The 11,394-nt window shown below is 40.9% G+C and overlaps 1 protein-coding gene across 1 annotated transcript in view; it reads right to left on the reverse strand.

The window, feature by feature from the left end:
- LOC106939915 (ATP-binding cassette, sub-family C (CFTR/MRP), member 3) overlaps nucleotides 1-11,394 on the reverse strand; it is a 52,702-nt gene that overhangs the window by 13,143 nt on the left and 28,165 nt on the right. Inside the window, exons 17-23 of the mRNA XM_015022492.1 lie at nucleotides 10,230-10,397; nucleotides 9,776-9,959; nucleotides 9,574-9,682; nucleotides 9,309-9,459; nucleotides 8,032-8,239; nucleotides 5,167-5,480; nucleotides 945-1,144 (exon numbers count right to left, since the gene is read on the reverse strand). Of these exons, the coding sequence (XP_014877978.1) occupies nucleotides 945-1,144; nucleotides 5,167-5,480; nucleotides 8,032-8,239; nucleotides 9,309-9,459; nucleotides 9,574-9,682; nucleotides 9,776-9,959; nucleotides 10,230-10,397 (1,334 nt within the window). The remainder of the gene's footprint in view (nucleotides 1-944; nucleotides 1,145-5,166; nucleotides 5,481-8,031; nucleotides 8,240-9,308; nucleotides 9,460-9,573; nucleotides 9,683-9,775; nucleotides 9,960-10,229; nucleotides 10,398-11,394) is intronic.

Below are 11,394 nucleotides of genomic sequence, written 5' to 3' on the forward strand. Positions count from 1 at the left end.
CTGAGAGGAAATGAAACGTTTCGTCATCGAGATGGTTATAAGAAATAATTACATCGAGTAGAAATGATTGTCGTCTTGCATCTTGTTGGCACTTGAAAACAGATGACCTTAAACAGAACTTTGATTCTTTCTCTCATTTACATGATACAACATGACTGTACATTTCTAAACAATTTCTAAATAGTAAAATAACTTTACAGACCATCAATGTTTCCACTGACTGGGTTTTGGAAATGTTAACATGTTTGGAATTTGGTGCCAGAAACTCAAACTATTTTGCAAGTGTCCAAGTTGTTAATTCCCATTTTATTTTCTTTACTAATAATTACTATTTGCTTTGTGAATCAGAGGCTGAGCAAACAGTGGGAATGAAGACAGGCAAAAACGGTTCTGTGAAGTCAGACATTAGTGGATCTGGGTTGGTTGCACCCAAAGCCTCAAAGTTTTTTTGTTTTTTTTTTACATTAATACAAATTGTAAGGTTGAATCAATCTAAGAATATAAGCCAGTTTTTGGATTTCTTAAACTATATTCCCCATTTGCAGGGGAATATAGTTCCCCTGCAAATGGGAACTATTTGCAGGGGAACTTTTACAAACAGACACGGTGTCCTGACCTGTCTTAAATGAATTGCTAAACGATTAATCGATGTCTAAATTAGTCGCGATTTATACGATTAATAATTTCAGCCCTACTTCATATTAAACCCTATAAATTAAAAAGAAAATGTTGAATGAATTCATATCTATTCAAAGATAGACAAGCAAATAACTTTGGTAATACAGTGTAAAAACAGAAACCTTACTCTATTTTAGTGTTGGGATTAAACCGAAATGATTTCACTCTGCTAAAGTTGCTCGGTCAAATATTTACATTTTCTACAAGCGTTTCTTCACAGACCAAGGCAGTTGGTGTTTCCCGACTTAAACCGGAGGGAGACTTACCTGTTGGACACGATACCAGGGTAGTAACTCTTTTGGTTCTCGTCCACCTTCATATCGCTCATCAGGACAAAGGCAGTGTGTCTGCCGTAGGCTCGGATTACGCTGGAGCCGGTGATGGTCTCAGAGAAATGGGAGTATATGGGAGAGCGGCTGACCGATTCCAGGCGCTTAAGCTGCCGTGACGTCGCAACGTAAAATCTCTACAGGCGTCGAGGATGGAGAGAGACAAACATGGCGTTACAACCTGACGAGGCCCTCGCACGTGTTCAGAAATTACAGAAAGACAAAAATGCACAAAGATGAGTTCAAACACACACACGTACACACACACACAAACATGCGCACAAATAGTAATAATAATAAAAGCAGCTAAAAAAAAAAAAGAACAAAACACCTGCAGAGTTATTTGATATTCCGGGTTTCAGATTTGATCATTTGCCAATCGCCATCAGCTCGTAAGCAGCACGCCGACCTCAGGAATGCTGTACGCTCTCTGTGCTGAGGCATGTAAACACTTTAATTAATTCGCCGGTGCGCTGCTGGATAGTAATGTTGCAACAACAACTCAGCACCAGTGGAGTGGAGCTGCTGGTGTTTTGTTTTTCATTACAGATGCAGTATATTGTCTTAAAAAAAAAATCACATTTATAGTCTTGTAAAGAGGATTCATTATAAAGTGTTAGGAGCCTACAAGCCTTTAGTATTGACAGTATGTCCTCAGCTTGTTTCCCAGATCAGTTCAGGGAAAGAGGGAGTAAAAAACAAAACAAAACAGAAGAAGAAACAAAGAGTCATGCAGCAAAGAGCAGACCATGCAGGGTGGATGTTATGAAAAAGCAGCAGGACAGAAATTACCCTGTTATTACCGACTTTGCTCATTTGGAGGTCCAGGTAGAATCACAGCATGAACACACACAGAGTCTTCCTTCGATAACCACCAACTCTGAAGTCTGGCGCGTAAATACTGATGTGCTGGTTTTGATCCCAGACAGGCAGCGCTTTGCAAAAGTGTTCTGAACCCTCGGCATTCTTCACATTTTGTTTCCTCACAGCCACAAACTTGAATAAATCGTAGGGATTTTATGTCGCAGACCAACAAGTAGGGCATGAAATTTGATTTCCAAAGATTTTTTTTGTTCCCCCCACTGATGAAAATCTGTAAAGTGTGGCATATATTTACATTCAGGCCTTTTAGTCTGACACCAGCACAAATGAAACAAACAAATAAATGTCTGAATACAGCAAATCTAAGCATTTAGTGCCACTTTTTTTTTTAGCATAATCAAGTAACTATGTTAACTTCAGTTGTTAAGAAAATGCCATAAAAACACACATATAACTTAAACAAAATTACCATGTAGTTCAATGCCTTAAAACTGGGAATCTGTCTCTTTAAAAACTCCTGTTCTTTTAGAAACTCCGCCCTTCAGGAAACTATCACAACATTAAAGTTTTTACCAGCGTTGCTCTGAGAAGTAGCTCGTATGATGAGCTCTGCAGGTGTTTGCTAATTGCTGCTGGCTAGTCTGAAGGAGCTGACTGGGAAGTAGCAGGGAGGGATGCTCTGTGAGTCAGAAGCTTGAAAGCTTGGAAGCTGCAGGTTGGAGGTGGAGCTGCGCCCTGATGGCAGTGCTAGATCTGACCAAGCATTTTGCATAGCTGAATGGTTGCCAGATGGTCAAAAGATTTCTCAAACAGGCATGAAAGAATCAATCAACACTCAGGTATGTTTTTGATGAGGGAATAACATTATCACTTGATGTAAAGCTCAAAAAAGTCAACTTTTGATTCAGCAGATTTGAACGCGTTTCCATTTTGTTGTACTTTCTGTTGGTCTGTCAAATAAAATCCCCAAAAAACAGACTAAAGTTTGTGCTGGTAAAATATCAAAATAACAAAAGGAGCATAAACACTTCTGCAAGTCACTCTTAAATGTTCCTAAACCAAGCCCCATGAACCACTTATGCCCAGTTCTCCTTCTGATTGTCAATATGATGCCTCAAGGAGCTCAAATCCCTTGGTTAGTAACCAGCAGTTTCAAACAGTTGTACAAAGCACTAAGTAGCAGCTGATTTTTTTTTACAGTATTCATTTTTTATTTGAAAATCGCTCAGTAAAAACGTGATTACTGCGAGGATAAATGTTCCACACACAGAATGTAGTTCTTTTTAGACATCAACAACAATGACTCGGTAGGCTACTTTAGTCACTTTGTGGACATTTTTAAATAATATTTAGCCAGACGAATTATATTGCAACAAATATTGCGAAAAGAAGATGTGTAGCTTCTAAGATAATTGCCAAGCTAACGTTTAAATTAGTCTCTGGAAACAGTGATATGGGTAAATATTGTCATATCTTCAAGATTGTGAGGTATTTAAGTGAAGCAGAGAAGCAATGCTGCTGGGTTGAAAGTGTAGAGAAATATATACAATATATGTAAATATTGGTTATCAGTTTTAGCAGCAATATCAATATTGAATATCAATACAAGCCCAAATTTTAATATCGGTCCATCCATACACTTAACTAATCAAAACTTGTAGAAGCTCTCAGAAATCATACCACAAGTTTTGTCTGTGAGCATAAAGTTTCTCTGGTAAGAAAATCTAATGTTACACTATGATTTCTGCCTTTTATGTTGTCCTTTGTTTTAGATTTTGATTGGAATGTCAGAAAGTGTCCTTCGAATAATCTTTTTGCAGCTACATCACTTTAGCAGGTAAAGCCTCCCAAGTAATCTGTGTATACAACAGAGGAACTTTCAGCTGTTGCCATTCATTAGAACCGGATGTCTTGCTAATGATGGCAGAAAATAGACAATGCTGCATCACTGGCAGAAACCGTTTATTTATAGTCTTCTGAATCACAAATTTACTCAAAAATGGTCATTCGCTTATGGGAAATTAGACAGATTGGGTTTACCAGAATGGTTTCAACTTCCTGTCCAGAAAGAATTACTCTACTTTTCTCAAACAACATTTCTCCCGGCTTCCTCCTCCTTACTGGACAAATGACCATACAATTATTTGCGTTTTAAAGTGGAGTTTTTTATATTACCACTTTTCTGGGTCTCCATTGTGTTAAACTTGATACTCTATAGTTGGGTGTTTCAAACCTCAGGAAGCTATGTACGGCACTTATTGTGTGTTTATTTTGTTTTTTTGTTTTGTATTTATTTTTGTCATCAAAAATAAATACAACTAAGGTAAGCTCAAACTTAGGCCTAATCTACATTTCATCCACACGAAAACGCTGTTTAATATTTAATAAAAACAATTATTTATAAAAACTATGACCAGAGCGGAGATTTAACAAAAAAACTGTTTAAGTGTGAGCAAAGAAAAACTTAGACTTAGTCCCGTGCATTACGGTGATTTAAAAAAAAATCCAGTAATAAATCCACAGACTTACTTTGACATGATTCCCAATTAACATTTTCTTGTGTTTTACTAACTTTATATTCTAATACGCTACTTAAAAATAGAACTTGTAAAACCTACACATCTGTTTACACAAACGAACCTCCTGGCGCCTCGTTTAAATCCCACCAGTAAGCTGTGGTAGTTTTGAAGCAATCTGATTGGCTGTCAAAGGTTTTAGCTTTGCTCTACACTGCCCCCTGCGGGTTTGGCATGTTTAAAACAACGCTCAGGAGCGGATCTGTGCGAGTTCATGCGGATGAAAACTTTTCTGAAAACAATCAAGTGTGTACGATATATTCTTAAATGTCATGAAATGAGTTACTCGTTTTTATACGCGTGTACAACGCCACAGTTGAAAAAGAAAAGCTATTAGTATGATGGCAATAATAGACCTTTGATGTTAGCCTTTAAAGGGGATCAACAAATTTATTTGTGCCATAAATAAACCCTGCCTCAAAGAATTCACTGTAGCAAAATTCAAATTTAAATCCAAAATTTCAGATTTTTCAGCTAATGTTTTGCTGCACATCAAATACGATTTGTTGACGTAAACAGCCCAGCTAAATTCTGCTACTAGCTAACGCGCTCCCGCTCTAACCTTCGAAGCTACTACACGTGAAGCTGCTACTACTACAAACTAGCAGAAACAAATCAAACCACAGCCGATCTAAAACACTACGGCGGCAACGATTACTGCCTCAAACACATACAGCAGTCTATAAACACCACACTCGCTCGGCAACACTCACACCCATGCATGTTGTATTCATGAGTTAGCACACTTGTTTCCTATTTACCTGAACCCACCAATAGAACACCATTAACGGGGCTATGACTATGAGGAACATTGGGGTGAGGGCAGAGCATATGAGCAGCACATTCAGTGTGTACCAGAAAGTGCGCATCCATATGTCAATATTATCGGGGATGTGGGAGTCTATAGCATCCACGTCTTTGCTGAAGCGGTTCAGTAACCGCCCAGTCGGGGTGCTCTCGAAGAAGGCCTGCGGGGCTCGCAGGACCCCCTGCAGCATGTTGCGGTGTGTGAGCTTGGCCGCCCGCAGCATACAGTAGGCCCGGCACAAGAGGCAGTTAACCAAAATGAGCACACCTGCGAGAAGGGGGAGGACAACACAACAACACCTGTGTTAAATAGTTAAGGATCTGCTCCGACTGTCTGCCGTACACAACAAGTTCAACTTTCTCAGATCAACAGAAAACTATTAACACCTGATGAAGTGAGGAAAAAATAAAAAGTTACATCTGTATTTTTATTTTTCATTTGGCACAGGACGTTTTGCTCTGTGGAAAAGTGGCATTCTTCACCGTTCTGAGGGATTTTCTGTGCCTGCAGAAAAACATTGTGACTAAGAATATCAGCTGTTTCAGTAAATCAGTTTGGCTTGTTGATTGTGAATAAAGTGATGAGTGCAGGCAGTGGTTAACTGAGGCAGAAACACTTTATAATCCACCTTACAAAAACTTACAAATAACTCTGAGAAAGAAATTGATGCCATCCAGGCAGCTGTATACTGCAGGTAACATATTGACTGGTTAAAAGCTCTCCGCAGAACCCCACTTTATAAAAATATAAACTACTAGGAATTGACATTGACCCTAAAACAAATTAAAATGTGTACACCTAAAATTCATAGATTCATAGCGTATGCCAGAGGTTTTCTTTTTTTACACAAGAATCTGAAAACTGACAGACTGGATATACGGCGTCTGGACTTTAACTGGGCCAGTTTAATACTTAATATACTTTTATCTAACCAAGTAGCACAATTATTAAAGTAGCACAACTATGTGAAACTACCTAAAACTTTAAAATAAACACATTGAAATTTAATGGCACAAAATGTGAAAAATTTAAGGCTTATGAAAACGTTTGCAAACCATTGTAAAATCCAAAGCAGTACGGCACTTATTGTGTGTTTTTGTTGTGTTTATATTGATTTAAGAAAAAGAAAAAGTGAACTCTGATAGTGTGCACAACAAGCCTATGTAAACATGGGAATCCTTCATTGTTTCCAATCAAAACAAATCTTTAAAATGTGGCTGGCCTTGTCTAAAAACGAAACCGCTTACAAAATCTTTCAAAACATTGATGCACTGTGGTCTGAAAGGAGGGAAATGAGAGGAACTCTTATCAACCCGGAGCAGCTGTTATTACGCCACGGGAGATCTAAGGTGCTCTAGGTTTCCATGGCGATAACCTAAACATTGCACAACATTGTAGAGATCGTGAGAATATCACTGATGCAGCAGTGATAACCAACATGGACACCCTAAGAGTAGAAAGAGCGGCCTACTTTAAATTAGGCTGAGATGCATCATCATGGATCCACTAGAGGGCAGTAATGAGCTATTTAGGACAATTTCTACTACTTTGACAATGTCTTTTACCCTTAGAACAGGAGTGGGCAACTCCAGGCCTCGAGGGCCAGACTCCTGCAACTTTTAGATGTATCTCTACTTCAACACACCTGAGTCAAACAATGAGGTCGTTAGCAAGGCTCTTGAGAACTTGACTGCACTGAGGAGAAGATTCAGCTGTTGGATTCAAGTGTGTTGGATGAGGGAGACGTCTAAGAGTTGCAGGACATCGGCCCTCAAAGACCAGGATTGCCCACCCCTTCCTTAGAAGGATTATGAGATATGTGTGTGTTGTGTGTGTGTGTGTGTGTGTGTGTGTGTGAAGGGTGTGTGGCAGCACGCTGCAGGCTGGACAGAAGTGTATTGGGCTGCAGGGAGAGAGCAAAGTAAATCCAGCAGCAAAGAGGAGTAAAATCAGCAGCAGCACGAGGCGCTCATCATCGACATCACATGCTAAGGGAAACAAAAGCCGTAACTGGAAGGTTAAGAGATTTGCCGCACCAAACATGCAGGCCGCATGCCACTCCAGGAGGAGGAAGAGTCAGACATGAGCAAAGAGGAGGACAGAACGCTTTTACGGCACAGCAGACGGAGGATCGCCTGCCCTAGAGTACCTGGACAAAGACGTAAATGAAAGCCAGGGGGGCAATGACGACGGCGAAAATGGGCGTGCTGCTAATGATAACGATCATGGTGGAGAGGGAAACGAAGAAGGTCCCGAGGAACATGAGCACGGTGGACGGCAGCGCCTCGTCGATCACGTAGATGTCCTTGGAGAAGCGGTTGATGATGCGTCCTATGGGTGTGGTGTCAAAGAAAGACTGGGGTGTGTGAAGTTTGTTGTCGAGCAGGTTAGCGTGCAGCTTCTTGGCTGCGCCAATGTTCCCCATGGCTAGAGTGAAGGAAGAGATCATGACCAGGATACCTGGGAGGGGGTTGAACCACAGGAGAGGGAGAAGAAATGAAGGTGCAAGGTGGAGACACTGGCAGGTCGCTAGGAGAGGAGGTGCGGCAAACACCAGACTTCAGATCCACAGCCTCCTCCGTGCAAAAACTGCTTTCTGTCAAGCATAATGAAATCTCTCTGCACAAGAAAAACAACAAACTACCTGCAAATCAAACCATATCAGATTAATTTTCCAGTACCAAGAAGCTGTGTGGGTGGAAGTGACAAGCCGTAGCATGAACTCAAAGTGTCTATGCTCAATTTCAAGACAAATAATGAGAAAAGACAAGTTTAACTTTTTAAAAGATGCTTCGATAGTCGGTGTCTGGTTTCTTACCTTGTGTAATGCCCAGTGCTGCGTACACCCCCACCCTCATGTTAACGTTTTCCTTGGTCTGATTCGTCAACGAGTCACTGGTCCACTGGCTGAGCCAGATGTTGGCGCCGATGGCGGCGGCGCTCTGGCAGCCATAGAGCAAGCAAATGATGACCGACAGCACTAGTCCCACTGCCTTCGCGTACTCCAGGAACACTTTGGATTTTACCTGTGTCAAATTCACAAATGTCAGCAGCAGGATGGTTTTATCAGCAGGTTTAACCAATTCAAGTTTAAGACCTTTTAAGACCATTATGAAAAAAATTTAAGACCTGTATCGGTAAGGAATTGTACAGAAGTGTCATATTTTCTATATTTTATGATGCTCTCTACAGCCGTTACCCCCGTAGTTCATCCTTGTATGGGATGGCGACAGAAGACGAATGTTGTCCAGCAAACTGGCGATAAATTTGAACTTCCCCATAATAGACGCAAAAAAACTTAGCTAGCTGTCCAGCTACGTAACAAGAGTAAATTAGCAGCTTGTCACCGGTGGGGGCAACCTCCTCGAGTCACAGGATGCAATAAAGATGTCTGCAAGCAACTCAAACTTTTGCCTGAAAGAAAAGTCCTGCGAGAAAAAAAAAGTATTTAACTAGCTAGCTAAATGTTAGCATGTTTTCTTTTCCTTTTTTTAAAGATTCAATTATTTGGCTTGTTATATTTTAATGACGTCCTTGTTAAAAATTTCAAGAGAAAACATTATTGTGCTTCATAAATTTAGTACTACGCTTTGAATGTCATAACATTTAGTGACTAGTGTTTCAGCTGCTCTCTGCTCAGCTTTTCCCTACAGCTGTCTGGCTCACAGAGCAGAGAACAGGTATGGTCATCATGAAGGCTAAAAAACTGTTTTTATAGGAACTTGTTGACTTGTAAATCATTACAAGCGATACCTGGATAAAGGCAAACATCTATACAGACTGATCAAGTAAATTGCATTGAACTGCCTGATGGGGTGAGTTAGACATGAAGTTAGGAACTTCAGGGATCAGGGATATCTCTAATGTAAAGGGCGAAACATCTGAACCTGCTATTCATTTTTTAATTAACCAGCGTTTTACACAGAAAAGTACAGAAACAAAAGCCAATGACCAAATTGCTTTAAAAAAATCTACAGCAACAGATTTGTTTTTGAAGTAAAATATTAGTGACTTTGAAAGAAAAACTTTCACTTTAAAAGAATTGATGCAGTCCAAAACTAGAAAAAAACCCAGAACAAAATGTTCTCAACTGACCCGGCCCGTTTCTGCCGTCTCTGCCTGGATGAGTTTCTGGACCTCCTGGGGTTTCTTCTTCTCCTGAGCCTCTTGGTGCTTCTTCTGGCTCTGTCTCCTGACTGAGCGGCACCGGAAGTTCTCGCTGTCTCCTGACAGGATGCTGATCTGTCTGAAAACCAGAGAGCGGCCAACGGATTTAAGTCAGTGGACATAAAAACAGAAAGGCTGTCTGATTCCAGTAGGATGCGGTTATGGAGGCTTTACTACTTCTAATTTCTCACACCTCATAAAACTTTTCTTTGCCTCATTAACCGTAGGTTCGTTGTCCACCATGTCCGTGTGGTGGTTGCTAAGGACGTCGTCGGGGAACAACTCGTCGTCTATTAACTCATCTGGGCAAACAGAAAGAGACAGCGTGAAACCAGCAAACTCAGCCGTTAAAGTCAGAAGGGTTTGATGGGAAGACAGAGAAAGTGTTGCTCAACCGGTGGCCTCGTCCTCCTCCACGATGTCTTCCAGAGCGTAGTTCCTGAGAAACTCCGCGAAGGCCCCGTTCTGCTTGAGCAGCTCCTGGTGGGAGCCCATCTCCGACACCCGGCCTTCCACCATCACCACAATGTTGTCCACCTGCGGCAGGAAGCTGATGCCGTGCGTCACCAGGATGCGAGTCTTGGAAACAAACAAAGGAAATGAATCAATACCAATAAAAGAAACCCCAACGGACACACCTTTTATTCCAAACCCAAGTTCAGAGAAGTTTTCCACACAGATTCCCATCAGAGAAAACAGGCTCTTATCAAAGGCTAAGGATTTTGTTTACGACACAGAATGAGTCATTTACTGATAAAAGCCGATACGGCTTCCTCACTGGGAGAGCGATAGGATCCAACTTCCTCTCCCGAACGCTGCGGTGGTTCCAGTACCTGAGAGTTTCCTCACCTTGCCTTTCAACATGCCCTCAGGGCCGATGAGGTTGTCGAAGATGTGCTTGGACACGTGGGCGTCCACGGCGGACAGCGGGTCGTCCAGGAGGTAGACCTCAGTGTCGCTGTACAGAGCTCGAGCCAGGCTGACCCTCTGCCTCTGACCGCCGGAGAGGTTGATGCCCTGCAGAGAGACAGGATGGCGTCATCTTCTGTCACATTTTCTGTTTTATATGTCATCAAATCAGAAAACAAAAAATTAAAAACAAAACATTTTAGATTAAGAACACAAGACTTCCTGTAAGGAAGTGCTGCAAATGTGTTCATGCATGTGGGATTTTACGAAGCGTAATGAAAATTGTGATGCTATTGGTATGAAAATTTTAACTCTTTTTCTTAAATACCTCACTCAGATTAGAAGTATTCAGAAACCTTTGCTCTTCTAAATAAAACCCAATGTGACCATTTCTCTTAAAACATTATTTAATTAATAGATGTTTATTGAAGAGTTTAAAGAGAAACGCTATCGTACGAAGCCATAAGACGTCCCTCTTTTCAGTTTGCTTCAAGTTACATAGGAAAAAATGAATGTTTCGGCCAACACGCATAACCTTGAACACATGGTGGTGGCAGCATCATGGTGTGGGGAAGCAGCAAATCTGAAATATTTTAACCCTTCATGACCCAAGTTTCAAATCTGCCTGGATATTTTTGCTTTTTTTAATTGTACGCAGTTCTTTATGAAAGTCATATGAGTAAATATATTTGCCCATTTATCCATAACAACTCAAACTTTCAATATCTAGCAAGTTATTTACGCAATTTAAATAAATATGGTAAAGATTTTCCCTGCTATGGCGGGGTTTCACAATATCGAATGAAACCCGATATTGTCTGGAAAGTGCAACGTCTCCCCTTTCAGAAACTGTTTTCAGGTAGAGCAAAGTGTGGCGCAATTACAGTTCTGCAAATGTGGCTGGATCATTAGCGCTCAGTTTGGTCTGGAAGGGTTAACAAAACAGAACAATCCAGGAAGAAAACCCATTGGACACCGCAGAAAGGCTTACAGTGGAAGAGTTTGCGAAATGTGTTGTGGCCAAGTCAAAGTCCAGACCTTCCTTCAGTTGAGTATTCACACCACACTTTTCAGAACTTATTTCAGTATTTGAAAATGATGCATC

The sequence above is a fragment of the Poecilia latipinna genome, unplaced genomic scaffold, assembly GCF_001443285.1.
Source record: "Poecilia latipinna isolate Pla-1442-1.1 unplaced genomic scaffold, P_latipinna-1.0 Scaffold3027, whole genome shotgun sequence".
Taxonomy (NCBI): Eukaryota; Metazoa; Chordata; class Actinopteri; order Cyprinodontiformes; family Poeciliidae; genus Poecilia; species Poecilia latipinna.